Genomic DNA, 24,520 nt, shown 5'->3' on the forward strand with positions numbered 1-24,520 from the left:
ATTTTTTTATGGCTGAGTAGTATTTCGTTGTATATATGTACCACATCTTCTTTATTCATTCATCTGTCAATGGACATTTAGGTTGTTTCCATGTTTTGGCTATTGTGAATCGTGCTGCTGTGAACATAGGGATGCATGTATCTTTTTGAATTATAATTTTGTCTCGGTATATGCCCAGGAGTGGGACTGCTAGATCATTCTATTTTTAGTTTTCTGAGGAACCTTCATACTGTTCTCCATAGTGGGTGTACCACCTTACATTCCTACCAACAGTGTAGGAGGGTTCCCTTTTCTCCACACCCTCTCTAGCATTTGTTATTTGTAGACTTTTTAACGATGGCCATTCTGACTGATGTGAGATGGTACCTCATTGTAGTTTTGATTTACATTTCTCTAATAGTGATTTTGAGCATCTTTTCATGTGCCTCCTGGCCATCTGTATGTCGTCTTTGGAGAAATGTCTGTTAAGGTCTTCTGCCCATTTTTCGGTTGTTTTTTGTTATTGAGTTATATGAGCTGTTTGTATATTTTAGAAATTAAGCCCTTGTCGGTTGCATCATTTGCAGATATTTTCTCCTAGACTGTAAGGTGTCTTTTCATTGTTGTTGTTTGTTTGTTTGTTTATGGTTTCCTTTGCTGTGTAAAAGCTTGTAAGTTTGATTAGATCCCATTTGTTTATTTTTGTTTTTATTTCTGTTGCCTTAGGAGACTGACCTAAGAAAACATTGGTATGACTTATGTCAGAGGGTTTTGCCCATGCTCTCTTCTAGGAGTTTTATGGTGTCATGTCTTAGTCTTTAAGCCATTTTGAGTTTATTTTTGTGTATGGTGTGAGGGTGTGTTCTAACTTCAGTGGTTTACATTGCAGCTGTCCAACTTTCCCAGCACCACTTGCTGAAGAGACTGTCTTTTTCCCATTTTATATTCTTGCCTCCTTTGTCAAAGATTAATTGACTGTAGGTCTGTGGATTTATTTCTGGGCTCTCTGTTCTCTTCCACTGATCTGTGTGTCTGTTTTTATACCGATAGGACACTGTTTTGATTACTGTAGCTTTGTAGTATTGTCTGAGGTCTGGGAGAGTTATACCTCCTACTTTGTTTTTGTTCCTCAGGTGTCACAGTATTCTTTCAACAAATATTTCTGAACGGTATTCTATGTCAGCTTCTGTGGTAGATTCCTCAGGATACAAAGGCACTATTCTCTACTTTTGGAGCTTTGTTTAGCTCGGGCAACAGATGTGTAAACAGTACAGTGACACTGCTAGATGGAAAAGGTAAGCAAAGTGTGCTGTTGGAGTACAGAGGAGGGGTCTTGGTCATTAGAAATTTTCTGTAAATCTGTGGTTAGGTCTGTATTTCTTAATTGGCAAAAAACATACTGCAAAGTACTCCAAGGTGTTTTTTGTTAAGTTCTAACTGGACTAGTAATGAAAACTAAATCAAGGAGCAAATGGTGTTAAGTTGAGAGCTTAAACCGGCTTTTGCTGTTGCATCTGATAATGCTGAATGTCTTCTTTGCCCATATTTTTCCCCAGTTACCTTTTTAAAATATATCACTTTTAATTTACTTATATATTTATAAATTTATATATTTAGTATAGAGCAGGGATTGCTAACTGAAATACCTGCAGGAGTCGAGCCAGTAAGATAAATGTATAGAGTTGTCCAGGTTTACCTGTGGCATCTTCCAGTAGGTTGGTTTTAGAGCCCATTGTTGGATAATCACCGTTAGCAGATCCAAGTGATTTTGTCAGTGCAGGAATGCAGAATCATTGTTACCAGAAAGACAGATCTTTCTCCTTCCTTCTTAAGAGAAACTGAAGGTTGATTTGTTTTTTAATGTTGGCAACCAAGTCACACTTAGAAATATTTATTATGAAAATCTTTAACAAATAATTGAACTTAATATCTGATTCACTTTTTAAAAACACTGTGGAAAACTTGCACAAGAATGTTCATAGCAGCATTATTCATAATGGCCATAAAGTGGAAACAAATGTCCATCAACTGATGAATGGATGAACAAAATGTGGTATATCCTTACAGTGGATTCAACCATAAAAAGGAATGAACTACTGTAAAGCTATGTCATGGATGAACCTTGAAAACATGCTAAATGAAAGAAGCCAGATACACAAGGATACATATTGTGTGATTCTGTTTTTATGAAGTGTCCAGGATAGGCAAATCTATAGAGACAGAAAGCAGATTAGTGGTTCTTAAGAGGTGAGGGGGTATTAGGAGTGACTGCTATGGGATATTCATTTTCTTTGGAGGTGAAGGTAATGTTCTGGAATCATATGGTAGTGATGGTTGCATGCTACAAACATACTAAAAACCACTGAATTGTACACTTTAAAATGATGGATGTGATGTTGTGTGGATTTTATCTGTTTTAAAAATTGGAAGAAAAAATACTGTGTGAGCCAAATAGGACATATATGTTTGCTATAAAGCAGAACGAATAGGCTGTGAATCTAGACAGAATATTTTAAAATCACCACCTCATTGTGACACTGTAAAAATTGCTCAGATTCACCTTATGTAAAATGGGAAAGGTATTACCTAGGTCTTAGACTTGTTAGGTTTAAAAGTGATAAATATAAATCCCAAGGAGTAGTATAGGCATAGGCGTTCACATTTCTTTAGAATTGGAAGCTGGAAAATGTTTGCTGCCCTCTGTTCCAGCCTATTTGTTGTTGGCAAGTCTAGGACAACCCACCCTATTAATTATTGTTTATTGATCACCTGCAGGGAGTATCTCCTGGGTAACCTATCTCCATGATAGTAAAGGAGGGAGAGGGAGAGGATATTACACCTTATATTCTGCAGTTTCCTCACTGTAATCAGATAGGTTAAATGACAGATCCAAGGTCATATTTGGTCCTAGTGGCTCCAGTGTTCCTGTTCTTTTAAATGCAAGGTTCACATTTTTCAGTTATAGAGTACTGAACTGTTTCTGTAGCTCTATCAAGGATTGTACGGCACTGTGTTCATCACCTGGGTAAAATGCATGGCCTTATAAAACTTGTGGTTCCAAAGAAACATCTCTCACACATACTGACTGGCTTCACATCTCATTGGGAAGTGATAGTATGACTGTTATGTGATAAAATTTACATGCAAGACCAAAGAGCATCTTTAAAATTGGCTGCACATCAAATATCCATTATACCTGTACAGCCAAACTGCTTTTCTCAGTTCTGAACAGGAGCAGGTCCGTATGCAAGGAAATTTGATTTTTGCCAAAATATTGTCTATTACTGTCTTAATATAAGTTCATCAAACATTTATGGAATATATCAACATGCTTAGGCACTGTGATAAACACAGGGTATATACCAAGAGAAATAAACCATGGTTCAGGTCCTTGAATTGATAGTTTAATGAGTGAGAAGTATGTAAACAAAACACATGTGATAATGTAATGAGTATATAGGGGTGCTTTGGCACCATAGAGGAAGTATTTTGGTTCATTTTGGAGAGTTGTGGAAGGCTTCATTGTGGACGTAAAAGTTGCTGATTCTTGAAGGGTGAGTAGGATTTCCCCTAGCAAGCTGTATTGTGGAGGGCATAAAGTATAATGGCACAGAAAAGGCGGAGGGAGCATGTTCAGTACTCATTTGCTTAACATTTTTAAAAGTTTTAAACTTTTTACAAAGTGTTATGGAAATACTAAGCTGTGCAGTAGGAAGACATTAGGATAGAATGGAGGTTGAAAACTGATAGCCAGTTACAATACTGATTGAAATGGAAATGGCTAAATATTCAGGATTTTCATTTCCTCTTGTATCAGTTTTCCTAAGTCTTTTTCCTCTAAGTATTTCAGATATGTTCTTCATGTTATCCTATGTTTTAGGATACAGCATATGATAGGATTTTCCCCTTTTTTTAATTTTATTTTTTAAATCGGTATACAGTAAAATTGATTCCTTTTTGTGTGTACAGTTCTATAAATTTTGACACACAGAGAGTCAAGTAACCACCATCACAACAAGGGGACAGGACAGTTATTATCACCTCCCTCATATTACCCAGCCTCCCACCCCTATTCTCTGGCAAATTTTGTTCTATTCTGTTCTGTTCTCAGTTACTATAGTTTTATCTTTTCACAAATGTTATATAAATGGAATCAAGCAATATATAATATTTTGAAACTGGGTTCTTTCACTCAGTATTGCTTTTGAGATTCATCAGAGCTGTGTGTATCAGTGGTTAGTTCCTTTTCATTGTTGAGTAGAATTCCATTGTATGGATGGACCACAGTTTGCTTATCCATATAAGATTCTTTGGTGATTATGAACAAAGCTGCTGTAAATCTACATGTATAGGCTTTTATGAACATAGTGAGTGGGGCTTCTGGGTTACGTGAAAATTTTTAACTTCCTAAGAAATTGCCAAACTGTTTCCAGAAGGGCTTTGTTATACTATTTTGCATTCCTACTAGCAATGTAAGATCTCTCTAGTACCTAGTATTGTTCACATTTAACTTTTAATTTGAAATAATTTCAGATTTACAGAAGAGCTGCAAAGATAGAATCCTCATATACCCTTCACCCAGCTTCCCCTAATGTTAACGTATCACATAACCATGACACTTTATTAAAACTTAGAAATTAACACTGATACAGTACTATTAACTAAACTGTGGACTTTATTTGGATTTTACCAGTTATGTCCTTTTTCTGTTCCAGGATCCAGTCCAAGATACCAAATTACATTTAGTTGTTTTGTCTCCTCTAGTCTGTGACAGTTTCTCAGTCTTTCCTTGATTTTCAAAACTTTGACAGTTTTGGAGAAGACTGGTGAGATTTGTAGAATGTCCTTCAATTTAGGTTCTAATCTTTTTCTGATCTCTAATCATGATTAGATTATGGTTATGGCTTTTTGAGAATGCCACAGAGGTGATGTGCTCTTCTCATTACGTATTTAGGGTATATGATATTAACATAACCTATCTTTAGTGATGTTTAGATAGTGTCTACCAGGTTTCTGCACTGTAGAGTTGCTATTTCTCCCTTTCCATACTTATTCATTGGAAGGGCTTTTCTAAGTCCAACCTACCTTCAAGAGAAGGAACATTAAGCTCCACCTCCTCGAGGGAGGCATATCAAATAATTTGTGGACATATGTTAAAACCATCATAGTAGTTAGTGAGTATCCTGGAGGAGATACTTAGAGGCTATGCAAATATCCTGTTCTCTTAAAAATTTTACTAACCAATTTTAGCATCAGTCAGTGGATCTTGCCTGTGGCAATTACTGTGCTGATCTAATGGTAATTTTCTATTTCTTTTTTTCTTTCTACATGTGTAAGTTGAATTCTTGTGTAAGGAAGATTTTTTTAATTTATTAAATCACTTATTTATATAGTGTGGACTCATGGATGTTTATTTTATTCTTTGGGGTTACTATCTAATACTGTCATTATATTTTATTCAAATTGTTCAAGCTTTTGCACTTGGAACTCTTTCAGGTTGGCTCCCATGTCCCTTTGACTACAAGATTTGCCAGGCTATCTTATATTTTCCCTGCCTCGATCCTAGAATCAGCCATTTCTCTAAAGAGCCCTCCTTCCTTTTATTGGATAAAGGTATTGAGAAACCAATATTTGGACACTAGTTATTCTTGTTGCTACTCATTGACACTACTTCTAGGTGCTCTTAGTGGACAGAGCTAGGAATTTGCATCCAGAAATGTCTGCTGTTCGTGGTGCACAGTTCTATGGGTTCTAACAATACTTAGAGTAATAAATCCACCTTTGCAGTATTAAACAGAACAGTTGTATTTCCATGTGTCAATCACTCATGTTCTGTCTTCATAGTTCTGCCTTTTTCAGTATGTCATATAAATGGAAACACACAATATCTAGCTTTTTGGATCTGGCTCCTTAACAAAATATATTTAAGATTCATCCATGTTGTTGTACAAATCAATAGTTTGTTTCCCATTGTATGATTATACCACCATTTATTTATCCATTCACCTGTTGGACATCTTGGTTGTTTCCGTTTTTTTGCGATTATGAATAAAGCTGCTGTCAACATTTGCATACAGGTTTTTGTGTGAACATAGATTTTCAGTTCACTTGAGTAAATCCCTAGGAGTGGGAATGCTGAGTTACATGGTGTTTATTTAGCTTTATAATCAGTGGACAAATTTTTCCAAGATTGCCATACTATGTTGCGTTTTCATCAAGAATGAATTAGTTTCTGTTGCTCCGAATTAGTTTCTGTTACATCCTCACCAGCTTTTGGTGTCGTCAATTTTTTTTAAGCCACTTTAATAACTCTGTAGTGGATCTCATTTTAATTTGATCTTTTGTGAAGTGTCTGTTCAGATCTTTTGCTGGTTTTTTGTTTGTTTGTTTGTTTGTTTGGCGGTACGTGGGCCTCTCACTGTTGTGGCTTCTCCCGTTGCGGAGCACAGGCTCAGCAGCCATGGCTCATGGGCGTAGCCGCTCCGCGGCATGTGGGATCTTCCCGGACCGGGGCACAAACCCGTGTCCCCTGCATCGGCAGGCGGACTCTCAACCACTGCGCCACCAGGGAAGCCCCCTTTTGCTTGTTTTTTAATTGGAGTGTTTTCTTATTGTTGAGTTCTTTGTATTTCATACATGCAAGTCCTTTATCAGGTATGTGATTTGCAAATATATTCTATCTGTGGCATTTTTTTCATTCTGTTCACAGTGTCTTTTACAGAGCAGAAATGTTTTAGTGTTGATGAGGTCCAATTTTTCAGGTTTTACTTTTATGGATTGTGCTTTTGGTGTCATGTAAAGAACTCTGCCTAATCTCAAATCACAAGATTTTCTTATAAAGGTTTGATCATTTTACATTTAGATCCACAATCCATTATGAGTTGTTTTTTTAATAAGGTGTGAGGTTTAGATTGAAGGTCGTGATTTTGTATATGGATGTCCAAGTTTCCCAAGACTATTTACAGAAAAGATTATCCTTTCTTCTTTGAACTGCTTTTCCACCTTTGTCAAAAATCATTTGGCCATATTTGTGTGGGTCTATTTCTATACCTCATTCTGCTCTATTGATTTATGTTTTATCCCTTTGCTAATGACACAGTTTTAAAAACTGTAAGCTTTGCAATAAATAACTTAAAATTAGATCATATGATTCCTTTAGCTTTATTTTTCTTTTTCAAGACTGGTTTGGTTATTCTGGTTCATTTGGATTTCTTTTTTAATCCAGTCTGACAGTCTTTTGTCTTTTACCAGAATGATTTATTTCATTTATATTTAATATAATTAGTCATATTTGTGTAACTTTTTCTCTGTTTCTTGTGTTCTGGGTTTTTTTCTTCTTTTTTCTTACCTTTTTTTGGATTCTTCTTATTCCATTCCCCCCCACCGCCAATCTTTCTAGTTTGGAAATACATGGTATTTTTGTTCTATCAGTAAGATACCATCGTAAATATTGTAACTTGGAGCCATAACTTATCAAAGATGTTTTTTTGAACTTTTCCATAAATTTTGCTCTTCATTTTCTCTTTCAAGTCAAACCTTCCAAATGGGGTTATTGTTCCTTATTTTCTTTCTTTAGAGATATTTACTGGATGTAGAATTTTTTTTTTTTTTTTTTTTTTTTTTTGCGGTACGCAGGCCTCTTGCTGTTGTGGCCTCTCCCATTGCGAAGTACAGGCTCCGGACGCGCAGGCTCAGCGGCCATGGCTCACGGGCCCAGCCGCTGCATGGCATGTGGTATCCTCCCGGACCGGGGCACGAACCCGCGTCGCCTGAATCGGCAGGCGGACTCTCAACCACTGCGCCACCAGGAAAGCCCGTGGATGTAGAATTTTAATGTGGCGGGTTTTTCCCTCAGCACACTATAGGTATTAAACTGTCTTGGCTTCATTGTTGCTTTTGGAGAAAACTGTTCTAATGTTGCTTCTTTGAATGCAGTCTGTCTTCTCTGCTTGCTTTTCAAATTTCTCTTTATCTTCAGTTTTTCTTCTGTTTTATTGCATGATTAGTTGTGATTTCTTTTTATTGATCTTGTTTGGTATTTGTTGGCTTCTGGAATGTGATTGTGTCTAATTGCTTCTGGGACTTTCTCAACTTAACCTCTTCAACTATTGCCTCTGCCCTGTCCCATTTTCTCCTTTTCTTCTAGTTCCAATTAAAAGTATATCAGACCACTTCACAGTATTATTCTTCTCTCATTTTTTCATAGTTTTGACCTTTCTGCTACACTGTGGATAATTTCTAGCCTGTTTTCCAGTTCCTTAGTTTTCTCTTCATCCTTTTGAATCTACTTTTTTTTTTTTGGCCCCACCACGCAGCTTGTGGGATCTTAGTTCCCTGACCAGGGTTTGAACCAGCGCCCTCCACATCAAGAGCATGGAGTCCTAACCGCTGGACCACCAGAGAGTTCCCTGAATCTACTGTTAAATCAGTCCATTTCAGTTACTTATTTCTGAAAGTTCTGTTTTGTTCTTCCATGTTTTGAAATCTGCTGTTACTTTTTAAGTATCCTGTTCCCTGCAGATATTCTGAAACTTATTTCTGTAAGCATAGTCAACATAGTTGTTAAGTCTCTGTGGGTTTTTTTCTGTTGTCTGTTCTTTTTCTGCCAGTCTAACTATTGGAGTCTTCAACACCTAGTTGTCTTTGATTACAAGTTGGATATTGTATATGAAAAATTATTTGTAGGATTCATTTGAAGCCCACAGCAAGCTTGTTCATGTCAGGTATCTGTGGACATTACTGGTCCAGGGACCACCTTAAAACAAGCTTCAGATCAGACATTCCCTCTATAGGGCTATAATTCTTCCCTGGATCTTCTACTCCCTTTTCACTCCCACCCTAAGATTGTAACTCTCAAGTCTCAGCTTATTACGATGAGGGCCTCGTCTTTATCCTCCCTCCCTCTCTTCTTTCTTACCTTCAATTTATTTATTATGAGGAGGGACTCCTCACCTTGTGAGAGCCCTGGGCTTTGGTTTCTGTCAGAACAAAATTCTAATTTTCAGGGATCAACAAAGACGCTTTGGGCTTCCTTGCTTGCTTACTTCTCTGGGCTCTCATTTTCTCTTCACTTTTGGCTATATGCTTGTCGATCTTATTTAAGAATGTAAGAGAGAGAGATGTGTGTGTGTGTGTGTGTGTGTGTGTGTGTGTGTGTGTGTGTGTGTGTGTGTGTGTGTGTGTGTGTGTGTGTGTGTGTGTGTGTGTGTGTGTGTGTGTGTGTGTGTTTAATCCATTCTCTTTGGTTCTCACTAGGAGAGTTGACCTAAATAACCTAGCCTGCCATTACTGAAGACAGGAAAGTTACCTGCAGAAATCTTCACTTTGAAAACTGAGAAGCAGTCACACTTTCAAGGATTGTCTACAAACTCTAGCTACTTGTCCTTTCTAGGCATTTTGCTTTGTGACCTCTGCAGTAGAACTGATTTGTTAGAGGAGTGGAGAAAGGAAGAGAATGAGATCTAAAGTGCAGTGGTTGTGAATTAATCATTGTTTCAGGGGGAGAGGGCCACATATAGTAACAGTTGAGTAGAATGCACTAGTGTTTTCCACCGTAGATATTAAAAGGTTGTTGATCTGATGTGCTTCTTATAGAGGATAACAGGGTGTGCCAGCTTTTGGTCATTTGGGGATACAAAGTTATAGGTCTTTAAAATTCCTAACTTAAAGAATTGTGCTTTACAATTTGTTGTATTGGTGTTTCTCGTCTGAATAATTCCTGTGCACCCTTCAAAACTGAGCGTAGATGTTATTTCTTCCCTAACTGCCTTTCCCCAAACATTGAAGTACTCCATAAATATTTATTGAATGGATGATAATGGGTTGGTGGGTGACTTAAGTTCCCTTCAGTTCCTGCAGAGCACCCTGACTTAATTCTTTCAAGCACTGATCAGAGATTTTAATAGTCTGTTTTCTTTGTTGGAGGGCAGAATTACTTTCTCTTTATTCTCCAGGGCCTAGAGAAGGTATCCCTTCCTGGCAATCAAGCATGTTTCCTGGTACATAACAAGTATTAGATAAATGCTTAATGAATGAACATTCTGCTCTTGATTTTGAAAGGAGGAGATAATTGGAAATTAAGGGCAACTATGGACATTTGAAACAAGTAATTCAGATAGTATTAACTATTTATGCTTTTTTTGTGTTCATTTGACCTTCTAAACAGTGCCACTTTGAAAGGGGAAAGGACAAGTTTGTATGACTAAATGTTTGTCTTTGCTTCTACCACAAGGCAAAAACATATACATAGTTTGTTCCACAAATCCTCTTACCAGTTTTTGCTGCCTTATTGCTAAGAAGAGTTCATTCTCTGCTGCAGTGCTTCAAAGGTGTTTTTCCTCATACAACTGCTTTTCCTCTAAACAAGTGGTCCTAAATCACGCAGTCAGTGCAATATAAGCACATTCCGCATTCTTTACTGTAGAACTCTTTGTCCTGCCTGGATGAGTATGAGCTCTTGTTCATTAACTATGGTTGATCTAGGGATGGGAGGGGGAACTTTTTTTTTCTTAAGATGGAGACCCTAATAAATATTAGGGTTAAAAGACATAATAAAACTGTTTCACAATTTGAAAATATTTTAAATTTAGAGTTCCAGAATAATCTTTTCTAGTTCTAATACTAGAAAATTGATCTATAAAACTACATTAGTACAAATGACTGATTAGACTTGTGCATTTTCTGATATTGGTCCATTCACTAAGCCTCTGATCTTCTTTTTTAGTTGCCAGATTGAAAAACAGAAATCACATGGAGTAGAAGAGATTAGAGGGAGAGACTGACTGAAGAGGACAAAAGGAGTTTTTATTGAAATTAATTAGTTCTGCTACATTTATGTCAATAAACTTATTACTTTCACAGTACATATTTTAGCCTGATGATTTAGTGAAGTTTTCTTTTCCTTGCATTTTATTAAAGTATAGGTCAAGCAGAGCCATGTATTAATAATTGGCTTTGGTTGTGGTCTGACTTTAGTAGGGAAAATTTTGTTGACAAGATAATTTTTCATAGTTGATTAATTGGCTTTTATTAGGCTAAGCATTGAGCAAACAAAACTTAGCCATGACTTCAGAGTCAGTCTGAGGGCTTTTAAAATAGAATTAGTGATCTGAAATTATTAGCCATGAAAGTTACATCTCCTTTTATGCAATACATGAGGACAGTAGGAACTAAGTAAGGTCATTTAAAATGGAAATTAGGGCTTCTCTGGTGGCGCAGTGGTTGAGAGTCTGCCTGCCGATGCAGGGGACACGGGTTCGTGCCCCGGTCCGGGAAGATCCCACATGCCGTGGAGCAGCTGGGCCCGTGAGCCCTGGCCGCTGAGCCTGCGCGTCCGGAGCCTGTGCTCCGCAACGGAAGAGGCCCGCGTGCCGCAAATAAATAAATAAATAAATGGTAATACTTTTTCTGTAAGTTATATTTTTTTAAGGTATACTTCTATTGTGAATGGTAGATAGGAGAATTGACCTTCAGGATACTCAGGACTCAAGCACTTTTCCCAACTTTCAGATAAGCCATTATAAAAATTGCTAAACTAGAGTTTCTTCAGTATTCTTTTAATTCTAATTGTTGTGGGAGAAAAATACCAATCTTAACTGTGGCCCTGTTATTTAATAGAAGAAGCTATATTGGTGGGGCAGGGAGTGAAGAGAAAATTACTCAAGAACTCTTGAGTTAGTCTTTTAGTTTTCCTAGCTATGTACCAGATGACCTGAAGTGTTTAGGGGTACTCTGCCTTTTGGAGGCAACTTCATTTTTATTTCATTTTTTTGAAAATAAACCAACATTGATTTGATTGATAAATAATATTTACTGGACATCATATAAAATGCAGACACTTCAGCTGGGTACTGTAAAATCAAAAGATTAATTAGATAATGGATCTTGACTTCAAGGAGCTAAGGGTCTAATAAGGAAATTAAGGTATGATGTAGAAAGTGATAAGTTCAGTTCGATAGGAATGAAAAGACATGAACCTTAAGGGCCAGCCATTTTGGCTTTGAATCCCAGCTCCATCTCTACTGGATATTCTTGCTAAAGCTACTGAATTTACTTTGGCTGTTTTCTTATCTGTAGATTAGGAAAAGAAATGCCTGCCACATAGAATTCTGGAGGAGAGGTGTGGGGGGCAGGTATTTAAAGCTGAAAAACTCTTTTAGCTCCAGACTTGTAATACCTGATTGCCGATTCAGTACCCTTTTTAATATGTCAAAGAGCCATTTTAACCTTATGTTCAAAACCTGACTTGTGAGCTCTTCCAGAATGTTTTCTGTCTCCATGAATGGCATCAACAGTCTCTCTAGCCAGAAATCTAAAAGTCACTTCCACTCCTTACCCCATTATCCAGTCCACCCAGAGCTATTGATTTTACACCATAAATTTTGTTCGTCATATTAGTTCACTTATCTCCATTGCTACCACCATAGGTCAGGCCTTTATCATCTGTCTTACATAGGCTACTGTTGATAGCTTTCTGTTTCCCTGAAAATATTCTCTCTTGCCTGTCTCACACCCAGCCAGAGTAAACTTGTTCAAAATGTACATATGGGTCACTTTTCTGCTTAAAATTCTTCAATGAATTTCCATTATCCTTAATCTGCAGATAAAATCTTAAACGCACATTGGTCTCACTGTTCTGCCTTGCTCATTATTGTATTCCCAAAGCCTAGCATAATACTTTTTGATAGTAGATGCTCATATATTTAAGGGATGAACAAAGGAAGGAATGTCTGAAAGAACCAAATCTGTGGTTGAGAGATTTAGGCTTGTCCCTGTATTTCCTTCCTATTAGGCTGCATGTGAATATACATACACATTTACAGCAGTACAAGTGAAGTAGTATTTCTGAATAGAATAATGTTTATCTTCTTTTTTCTATCTTTTTTTTTTTGCGGTACGCGGGCCTCTCACTGTTGTGGCCTCTCCCGTTGCAGAGCACAGGCTCCTGACGCGCAGGCTCAGCGGCCATGGCTCACAGGCCCAGCCGCTCCGCGGCATGTGGGATCTTCCCGGACCGGGGCACGAACCTGTGTCCCCTGCATCGGCAGGCGGACTCTCAACCACTGCGCCACCAGGGAAGCCCTCTTTTTTCTATCTTTTCACATCCCCTCTTTACCCCATTCCATCACCCTCCCTCATCCCTCCCTGCACCATTTTATTTATCTGAAGTTGCTAAGCTATAGTTTAAGAACACACACCCCACCATCCCCCACCCCTGTTTTCTTCTCCCCGCATAATTAATGAAAGCCAACTATTTGGAATTCATGTGAATGACTCTCTTACTCTAAGCAGATTGTTTGGTATGCATGACAGTAAAGTGAAGCACCTCTTTGGGTTACTGCAAAAATAGCTCGTTGTCCTCCCAGTGGAGAATCAAATTCACCAGTTCATAAATTAGGTCCCAGTTGATGAGGCACAAAGCTGCAAGGGCCAGTCAAACAAGTACTTGAGAATCTCAGAGTTTCATCAGTGAATAGCCTTGCTCTACGCTTCTCAGAGAATGCCAAGGCCTTATGAGAGCAGAAGACTGGGTCATAAGAGTGTGATTGATACATGGGCTAATAAATGGGAGTTGGGGAATATTTTCCGTGTGAGTCAGATGATTTCCACGGAGAAGTGAGGTCTCATTTTGTAATGGCATGTCCACCCATGAGTTGGCCCTCAGAGGCTGGGAGTTAACCACAGCTCCTATAATTTCTGTACTTTGAAGAAAACTAGGAGAAAAAACCACAGCCTTTTTAAGGTTAGGCTTCTGCTTATTAGTTTTCACTAAGGAGCAATGGCATAGTAATCATTTAATAATAATTTACATGTGTTCGGTGTTTTTGAGCCCTTTCTGGAAGATCATCTCGCTTGAGCTTCCCTTCAGTCTGCAAGTGCAATTAGGCAGGTTTTATAAGTGATGAATCAAAGCTGGAAGAACCCCAGTAGAGGTCCTGTAGCCAAATAGGGATTTGAACCCAGGACTCCACTGCTTGCTTCATCACATTGCATATTGCATCTAATCCCATTTATTCAATTTGTGCTGATTTTACAAACTTCTTAAGTTCATTGGGGAAGAGCTTTGAGACCCAGGGTGTCTTACAGAATATCAACAGAAAGAATAAAATACCTATAAAGGAATATAGAGACTGAAGAGAAAGATACTGTTTCAGAGAAGAAGGTAAGAATTTAAGAGTTTAGTATCATTAAAATTCATAAATTCCTGGGACAGTATTTCTGCTGGTTTAATGCTGTTGTCTATACCATTTTGGCTGTTTGCGCACATACACACACCTTTACCCGCCTCCCTAGCGTCTTTTGCTGTTGTTAGTGCAGTGATAATAGTCACCAAAAAAGCCAGCAATCCTAAAGCACAAATGACCTTGTTTCTTTGGGAAGAAGAAAAGTTACAATAAAAGTGTCTGCTTTCTGGTTTTTTGCTTGTTTGGGTGTGTGTGTGTGTTTATAATTAATCGGTATTAGGTAAAGATACATTAGGTTATTATCACCCAGGTGGTTTTATAAAACCAAAGAAATAAATATTTGGAAATAATTTTAAAGACAGTTTTGGTCCACTTTTTAGTAAGTATCTGAATTATTTTATTGTGTTCTGGCCATTTAAGTTGTATACATATGGGACCCCAGAGTTGAACAGAGGCAAGTTATAGGGGCTTTTATGAATTGGAGAATTCGTAGGTAGACAAATGGATCTTTTGATCTCATATATTGCTGGGGAGGGAGGTGGGAGTATCATTGTTTGTCACACTTTTGGAGGATAGCATTAACCCCCATCCTAGTCTTTCTTGCTCTTCCTCTAAAAGCTTTAAGCTGCTGAAATTGTGGGCATAAGGAGACATCTCTTCTGGCTTACTTTTTGGTGTAGTAGCTAAGCTCCAGCTTAAATACAACATTGGAAAGAACATGTAGATGGTTGTGAGTCTCATAGAGGTCTCAAATAGGCACAGTTCTAAACACTTTACACTTATTAGTTCATTGAATCCTCACCACAAACCTGAGAGGTGAATACAGTTATCTCTATTTTGTAGTCTGGTTAAATGTCGTCAGCTCCTTCTAGCTGTGTGTCCTTTGGCAAGTTACTTAACCTTTCTTTACTTCATTTTCCTCATCTGTAAAATGGGGGTAATGGTAACTGTCCTTACCAGTTCCTTGTGTGGTAAGGGTTATGAAATAATTCACATAAAGCACGTAGTGAATGCTTGTAGATGTTAGCTGTTGTTATCTAACTAGTTTATGATTACATGGCAAAAAAGATTATCATCACAAGAATCAGAAGTTTGGTTTCCAGTCCTTAACTCTCCTGTTAAGTAGCTATGTGATTATAGGTAAATTTTCCTCTTTCTGGGCCTCAGTTTTCTTATACCCATTTTTAAAAAACTTTTTACTTGAAAGTAACTTCAAATTTATAAGAGACAGAAATAAAAATAGTACAGATATGACACCAAAAGCACAGACAAGACAAAATAGACAAATTAGAGTTCATCAAAATTTAAAAGTTTAGTGCATCAGCGGACACCACCAACAGAATAAAAAGGCAACCCACAGAATGGCAGAAAGTATTTGCAAATAACATCTGATAAGGGATTAGTATCCAGAATATATAAGGAACTTCTGCAACTCAACAAGCAAAAGAAAAGAAAATTAAAAAATAAAGGACTTGAATAGTCATCTCTCCAAAGAAGATAAATAAATGGCCAGTAAACACCTGAAAAAGTGCTTAGCATCACTAATCATTAGAGAAGTACCAGTCAAAACCACAGTGAGATACCACTTTATATCCATTAAGATGGCTGCTATTAAAAAAAAATTACATAAATGCTGGAGAGGATGTGGAGAAATTGGAACCTTTGTGTATTGCTGATGGGAATATAAAATGATGCAGCCACTGTGGAAAAGAGTGTGCTGGTTCCTCAAAAAATTAAAGATAGAATTACCATATGATCCACAATTCCACCCAAAAGAATTGAAAGGAGGAACTCCAGAAGGTATTTGTACAGCAGTGTTCATAGCAGCGTTATTCACAATAGCCTAAAGGTGGAAACAACCCAGGTGTCTATTGATGAATGAATGGATAGACAAAATGTGGTATATACATGCAATGGAGATATTCAGCCTTAAGGAGGGAGGAACTTCCGGCATATACTACAAACATGGATGAACCTTGAAGACATGCTAAATGAAATGAGCCAAGTGTAAAAGGACAAATATTCTACAATTACACTTACATGAGGTACCTAGAGTAGTCAAACTCAGAGACGAAAAATAAAATGATGGTTATATAATTTCTAGAGATGGAGGATGTGGTGGTGGTTGTACTAGAATGTGAATGTACTTAATGCCTCTGAACTGTATGCTTAAACATTGTTAATTTTGGTAAATTTTATATTTATATTTTACCACAATTTTTAAAAATATATGTTTCAACAAAATTAAAATAGTACAAAGAAACATCTGTATCCCCATTGACCCAGATTTACTTACTGTTATATTTTACCCCATTTGCTTTATCATGTGTGAGTGCATTCTTGTATACACCTAATCTAAATCCAGTTTTGTCATTTGATCTGATAGTATTTTTAATAGCATTTTCCCATGTCTAGTACAGGATACAGTCTAGAGTAGGACATTGTATTTAGTTGTAATGTCTCTTTAGCCTTCCTTTATCTTTTATAATATTGACATGTTTGAAGAGCACGGTGTATTACTCCCCACCCCTGAATTTTTTAATAGAAGCTTCCTCATTTTCTGTTTGTCTTTGCCTTGTAATTAGATTGAGATTACACAGTCTTGGCCAGAAATGCGTGGGTGATGTGTCTTCCTCAGGTTATAACATCTGGAGACTCAATATATTTTTTTAAAATATGATTGGCTTTATCCTGTGATTTATGCATCAGACAGCATCCCATCAAACAAACAGAAGAAGGGTGTTCCCTCAATACATTTGTAACTAAATGCAGAGTAAAGGGAATCTACAAATGTTATAGGAATCTCAGAGAATGGAGATAAGGAGATTGGAGTGGGGATGGGGTGGGGGTGGGGGTGGGGGGGACATGATGAAGGAGACTTAGTTTACTGATTTGGTAGAAAGCGCATTTCTAAAATTTTACCAGCTTTTCCTCAGTGTCATATTCTGCATTAGTTCAGCCAATATATATTACTGTCTTCCACCAGTTTTTTTATTTACCTACTTTTTAATTAATTAATTAATTTTATTTATTTTTGGCTGCGTTGGGCCTTCGTTGCTGCGCTCGGGCTTTCTCTAGTTGCGGCGAGCAGGGGCTACTCTTTGTTGCGGTCCACAGGCTTCTCATTGTGGTGGCTTCTCTTGTTGCAGAGTACGGGCTCTAGGCATGCGGGCTTCAGTAGTTGTGGCATGTGGGCTTCAGTAGTTGTGGCTCGCGGGCTCTAGAGCGCAGGCTCAGTAGTTGTGGTGCACAGGCTTAGTTGCTTTGCGGCATGTGGGATCTTCCCGGACCAGGGCTCGAACCCGTGTCCCCTGCATTGGCAGGCGGATTCTTAACAACTACACCACCAGGGAAGCCCTCCACCAGTTTTATTAAGCTTGCTCCTATATTAAATAAATCAGGAGGAAATTACTGGTTTCTTTTTCTTTTTAATGAAAGCAAGTGTATCTTTCAAATGGTGATCACTGACCTACGTATTAGTATGTAAAGTTACCCAGATAATAAAATGACGTTGAACTTTGATGTATGAGAACAAGTCTTTATTCTCTTCCTGGTTTCATCAAATATTAGTCAGGCTAAGGTTTGTACTCTGGACTTTGCCACCATTCTAGAGTGTTTTAGCACCCTTACTTGAGCTGTAGAAAGCTGTTGAAAGGAAAGTGCTGTTCTTGCTAATACTTTTTTTTTTTTTTGGCTGCATTGGGTCTTCGTTGCTGCACGCAGGCTTTTTCTACTTGCAGCGAGCCAGGGCTACTCTTCATTGCGGTGCACGGACTTCTCATTGCGGTGGCTTCTCTTGTTGCGGAACATGGGCTCTAGGTGCGCGGGCTTCAAAAGTTGTGGCTCGCGGGCTCTAGAGCGCAGGCTCAGTAGTTGTGGCGCACGGGCTTAGTTGCTCTGAGGCACGTGGGATCTTCCCGGACCAGGCCTCAAACCCATGTCCCCTGCATTGGCAGGTGTATTCTTAACCACTGTGCCACTAGGGAATCCCTTGCTAACACTTTTTGTAGAATGTATAAATAGTAGTAATGCTGACGGGTTTATCCACAATGCCATTCTTCCCTTTCAGGCTATCTTTTAAAGAGCATCCAAACTTTAGATGAAGAGGTAACAGGCTACTTTGTAGAATAGGATTAGGGCCAGTATACGTTTAAGTATATTTCTTGGGATTTGGGTGTTTTGTTTTAATTTTTCCCCATGTTTCAGGAAACACTGTGATTGGCACAGTTGGGATATATTCATCGGTTAACAGGTAGGAGAGCCAGAGGTATGTTTGAGGCCATTACTCAGGATGCTTTTTTTCTTCCTATATGCTTTTTAAAAATGGTTCCTTGGCCTTTGTATGTTTTGTTTCTGCAGTTTGAAGAAAACAGTTCTGAAACGAGGTCTTACCCCCAGCTGCCTCTCAATACAGTGATTGCCATCTCTCCAAACATCAAGTCCAGCTTTGTCCGCCAACCTGTCTGACATGTCGGGACCCGTGCCAAGCAGGGCCAGAGTTTACACAGATGTTAATACACACAGACCCCGAGAGTACTGGGATTACGAGTCACATGTGGTGGAATGGGGGTAATAATTTCCGTTTACTTCACTGTACTCACCCAAAGGGCTGACTCTTGTGGATTTGTTGAGTAATTCACAACAGGAAACTTCCCTGACTGTACAGTTATAAACCTCAAGATTGAACGCAATTTTTGTTTTCTTCTACAGTAGAGAAACAGGGTATTGGCTTTGGTCAGTTAACAGTTCTGATGGGTTTACCATTTTAAAAACATTTCGGTCTCTTATTTTTTTCTCCGATGTATATATTCTGTATGGTAACACAGAGTTATCTATTAGCTTGCTCAGCTAAGGGCTTTGCAGTTAGGTGAGAATTAATACTTGAGAGACTTTGAAAACACCAGGCTCTTACATAAAGTATTTTTGAGGTCAGAGAATGTTTTCCCATGATGATACTGAAGGATAAAACAGTTCTCCAGAAAGGTGTCCTCTTTCTGATGAGAAGCAAAATTAAACCCTTAAAACATTTGCCCTTATCATGAGGCTAGCCATGTGTAACGTGGAATTCAGCCCAAATTCCATCCTGAACAGTTGCAGTCTGCCTGAACAGCTGTGTTTGCCCTCCTGATTTTCTGTGCAGTCTCATTTGGATGTTTGCATTTCTTGTCCCAACATAGTATGTATTTAATTGATCAGGTCGTACCTTTGTGCTAAAATTATTTTGATATTCAAATGCAAAAGATAGCAATTTGAAAACTTGGTAAAGCTGCAGCTCCCATACACTATATTTTATATCTGTCCACATGTGATTTTCATAGCATGTAAATAGTCTTCAAAATTTGTCATAGGGTGTGTTTTAATGCTGATTGGGCCATGATTCTTAACGGTAAGTACATTATCTCTGCACAAGGAGGCACAGTGTGCTTCAAAGATACCATCAAGAACCATGGTACAGTGCCAATAAATGTTACCATTATTGATAATCTAACAATTTTCCTCTTACATCACATGCTTTGGACTCTAGGAATACCTGAGTTTTACTGCAGAAATTTCAACTCTCTTCAAATTAAGTGCTTTGAGCTTAGTTCTGCTTAAATGGCACTAAACAACCCTTTGAGTTTTTGGCGTGGTGCAATTTGCTTGCTTGCATTTGTTTTCTGTGCCCTCCCACAGGAAAAGAGCTCAACCAGAACTAAGAGCTTCCTTCCCTAGACCTGCCATGATTATTACATTGTCCATTGTCCTTAGTACCTTTTACCTTCTCTGTTCATTCACTTTCCTTTTTTTTTTTTTTTTGCTTGAGGAAAATGAATGGCTGATTTTTTACATTTTTTACACTGCATTTTCAGTGCCTCCAGCAGGAGTAAATAGCATTTAGACCTTATTGAAAAGACTCATTCTTTAGAGCAAATTCCTCTAAGTTGTAAGCAGAGGCAGGGAGAAAAATGTTAGCATTTCCCTTATTCTTTTTCACCTCTGATGTTGCTTAGTAGTCTTGGAATATGGATAAAAGTAGGGGAAGGGACACCTAGCTGTGGTTCATGATCTGTAGTGTGGTTTGCAAACTTCATTACGTGGACTGTCCTCAGAGCTTTGGAGGGCAAGTTGGAGGTCAAACCTATATGTTTGAAAGCCACTTATCTGCAAAGAGACCCATTAAAAATTGGCTGCTCCCAAAGTGTGGCTGAATTGAAATATTCTTGTATTGACTTCCTGTAAGATGCCAACACTGAGCCAGGCACTGAGGGACAGGAATATATATAAATTATTTTCCAAGGGAAAGCTGTCTGTTGTTGGAGACAAACATACATAACAAACCCCAATACAAGCTGTCTACATGTGGTATGTCAATAGAGATGTGAACAACTTGGGATTGAAAGAATAACTGAAAGTCTTAAATTTTTTAATGCTAGGATTTAGAACACACATTTTAAATTGGCCAAATTTTTTAAAAATACAAAGAAGCCAATTTGGAAATTATTTGAAATACGTTTTATTTCTTTTACTCTACTGGCTATAGTTTTGTAAGTTGAATTAGTGCTTGATAATTTGAACTTTTAAAATCATTGTGACTGACTCTTTTTGTTCCCAGAAATCAAGATGACTACCAGCTGGTTAGAAAATTAGGCCGGGGTAAATACAGTGAAGTATTTGAAGCCATCAACATCACAAATAATGAAAAAGTTGTTGTTAAAATTCTCAAGGTAAGTACAAGAAGAGAGATTATAACTTCACAGGTTTTTGGAGTTTAGAAATTTTTTTTTAAGTAGCGCTTGAAAGGGTTTTTGGAGTGCTTTAACACCTTGATTTTATTGCTCCTTTGAAGTCGATAGAAGAGATTATCTTCATTTGACAGATCAGGAAACTGAGGCAAGAGAAGTGTTTGACTCAAATCGTACAGCTAGATTGTGGCAGAGGGAGGGAGTAAAGATTCAGTCTTCTCTGTCCTAGATCTTGCCTAACGCTGATTTCCTATTTCTTACATTTTTAGTTCTAATCCATGCTTTTGTTTTCAATGAGTTGTTAGCTCTACTGTGTAAAGATGAGGAGCCACAAATGCAGACTTTTAGGGGACAGGTGGATCACATTAATGCAGCTAGTCTGATTTAAGTGCCCATGATTAGAAGATGTGAGTGATGGGTACTGTGGCATGTGCTCCAGCTCCAGCTGATGATTGCCCAGCAATAGTGCAAGTCTAATGTTTTTTGGTACTGTTTCGCAAAAAGAAGCTAGACATTTATATTTGTATACTAATTCCCCTGGCTTTTAAATGTTGGCTCGAGTGTTTTAAAACACCGTACAGGCCAGATTTGGCCAATGGGCTACCTGTATGCAAATTGTGATTTAGTTATAACTGTACTGTACACTGCCATATACCAGGAACTTAGCATACAGTTCCTTGCCACAGGAACTTTTCATATTTGACACGAGAAGCAGAGGGACCCAGACTTTCTCAATTTATAACACCCATATTGCTTCAGTGACTCTCATGGTACCCCTAAGCCAAAAGAAATACACTTTTGTTTATTAAGTAGTTAAGTCCAGATAACTAAAAAAAGTATTTATGTTTCAACTGTTAGCCATTTAAAAAATTATACACATAAGTTGAAAGAGAAAAGTAATTTTATTTTATTCTTATATAACCATAATTAATTACTATTGGGATATGTATACCTATTAGTCACTGCACAACTTCTCAAATGTTGGAATCAGATTGGACACCAACAGCCTCATTTCTTGTTCCACATTGATTTTTGCACAATACTTGCTTTTTGTCACAGCAATTGCTGAAAACCCAGTTTCACAAAAATATGCCATTAAAGAGAATGTAGTGCAATCTAATATTGAAACTGAACTACCTCAGGCTGGTAGTGTACTCAGTGACTGACAGACAGCAAGTATTAATTGGCGTTTTCCTTCAAAAATTAAAAATCCCACAGAACACCTGTTTTGGCATACCTTTCGGGAACCAAAGTTTAAGTATTTATATCTTATCTTGTGTAGAAAGAGAACTAGGCTGGAAATCGGGACATTTGGATTCTAATCCAAACTCTAAAAGTAATTAGCCATGGTAGTCCTTTTAATTATTTAAGACATATTGGTTCATCTGTGAAAATGAGAGTTACCAGGATCGAATACAAAATTGTATATAGATATATACTTTGGAAACGGAAGTTCTGTGTAATTGTAAGATGATATTCCTTTGGAAAAGTATATGATAGACTGAGGTGATACATTATTTAGAGTCATCTGAAAGGCATAAATAGTGAGTCTTACAGTTCAGAAGAGAGTAGAGATGGTTAGGCAAAGCTCCCTGGAACTGTTTTCAGGCCCTGAGTGGGAGAAGGATTTGGATTGGTGTGCATGGGAGCATGGAAGGGAAGCATAATCTAGAATGCACAAGATTAAGAAAAGAGGAAGAAATAAGTGAGAGAAATGTTTCATGTGGAAGCTGTCATGTGATCATACATGGGAAGTAAACTTGGAAAAGGAGATTAAATTAATGATGGCCTGGGAAAAGATAACATCTCCATTTCCTTCCAGCCTTGAAAACTGTGATTTTTATCTCATCTAGGTTGTTGGGAGCCATTGATGGTCTTAAGTGATGGGTGGTTTGGAAAGATTTTTTTTCCTAGCTCAGTCTTTTCCTAACTGTACTGTATATGTTACTGTAACTGTGTAGCTAGATGGTATAATTATAAAGTTCATTCATAACTATATTTAAGTTTTTTAATTTCCCCCATTTATTAGACAAAATTTGCATTGATCACATTAAATTAGGATTTAAGTGACCTGCCTGGTCTGTCTAGCTTTTGTAATTTTATAGATTTTAAGAGTTCTGTAGAATAAAATTTTTGTAAACCAGTAGCTTTTTGCCATCAACCAGCAGTTGGGATATAGTGATTCAGTAGAAAACAGGAGAGAGATTGATGGATTAGTTCCTGGAGAGTAGAAACATCTCCTAGACACTCCAGCAGATCAGAAAGATCCGGTAGTCGAAGCAAATAGAAAACTTGTGATCAGCTTGTTTCCTAGCCAGTGTAGTGAGTTCTAATAGAAGCAAGGCTGAGGCCATGGATTGAATTAAATGTGGAATTCACTATTAGTAAAACAGCTTCCATTTATTTATTTACTTTTAATATGTTTTTTAATTTTTTTTTGGCCATGCCTCATGGCTTGCGGGATCTTAATTCCCCGACCAGGGATTGAACCCGGGCCCTCGGCAGTGAAAGCTCGGAGTCCTAACCACTGAACCGCCAGGGAATTCGCAGCTTCCATTTATTGACTGTCTACTTTGCATTGGGCCCTTTTGTAGCTGTAGTATTTACATCACAATTCTGCAAGGCAAGTGTGAAGTTCAGAAACACTTAAGTGCTTTTCCCAAAGCTACACAGCTACAAAGCCAGGGTTTGAGGACAGTCTTTCCAAAATGTGCTTGCTTCCTGCTGTACCATGTGCTTAGGACTCAAGAAAAGGTTAAAAGAGTCTACAGTATTGTTTGGTAGTTCCTAGATCTGGATTATCAACCCAAGAAGTGTCTCAAAATAGATCTCCAGCTCTGTTCTCAAGATTCTGATTCAGCAGATCTATACAGTTTGTATATTAAAAAACCCAGGTTGATAATCAAAGTTTAGTAACCAGTAGTCTTGTTAATGAAGAGATGATATATATTTACAACAGTTTCTAAGAAGCGTATGCAGTGTGTCAGTAGTCTGAGGTCATCAGCACCAATAGGAAAGATTGCCTGGTCCAGTGTGGCAGACACAGGTCACACGTGGTTATTGAGCATTTGAAATATGGCTGGTCCAAACTGAGATATGCTGTAAGCGTAAAATACAGCAGATTTCAAAGGCCTAGTACAAAAAAAAAAGAATATAAAATTGCTCATTAGTAATTTTTTATATTGATTTACATGTTGAAATGATAACATTTTGGTTATATTTTTGTTAACTAAAATGTATTATTAAAATTAATTTTGTCTGTTTCTTTATATTTTTTAAACGAGGGTACCAGAACATTTAAAATACACCTGTGGGGAATTCCCTGGCGGTCCAGTGGTTAGGACTCGGCACTTTCACTGCCACAGCCTAGGTTCAGTCCCTGGTGTGGGAACTAAGATCCCACAAGCCGTGAGGCGCAGCCAAAAAAATAAAATACACATGTGGCTTGCATTGTATTTCTTTTGGACCAGCACTGTTTTAGACTGTTTAGAAAGAAGGTTTTGTAGAGGAGGTGCATTTGGACCAAAGCCCTTCTCAAAAAAAACAAGAAAGATTTCTATACCAGAGCAGATGTGGAAATGATGGGTGAAGATAAAGGAACGTGGAGGATATATTGGTTATAAGCCTAGACAGATA

General features: G+C 37.9%; 1 protein-coding gene across 1 annotated transcript in view; it reads left to right on the forward strand.

The window, feature by feature from the left end:
• Positions 1 to 24,520, forward strand: part of CSNK2A1 (casein kinase 2 alpha 1) — a 54,555-nt gene that overhangs the window by 11,798 nt on the left and 18,237 nt on the right. Inside the window, 2 exon segments of the mRNA XM_030830990.2 lie at positions 18,522 to 18,731; positions 20,755 to 20,866. Coding sequence (XP_030686850.1) covers positions 18,631 to 18,731; positions 20,755 to 20,866 — 213 coding nt within the window. The 5' untranslated portion in view covers positions 18,522 to 18,630.

This window comes from Globicephala melas, chromosome 15 (genome assembly GCF_963455315.2).
Source record: "Globicephala melas chromosome 15, mGloMel1.2, whole genome shotgun sequence".
NCBI classification, from domain to species: domain Eukaryota; kingdom Metazoa; phylum Chordata; class Mammalia; order Artiodactyla; family Delphinidae; genus Globicephala; species Globicephala melas.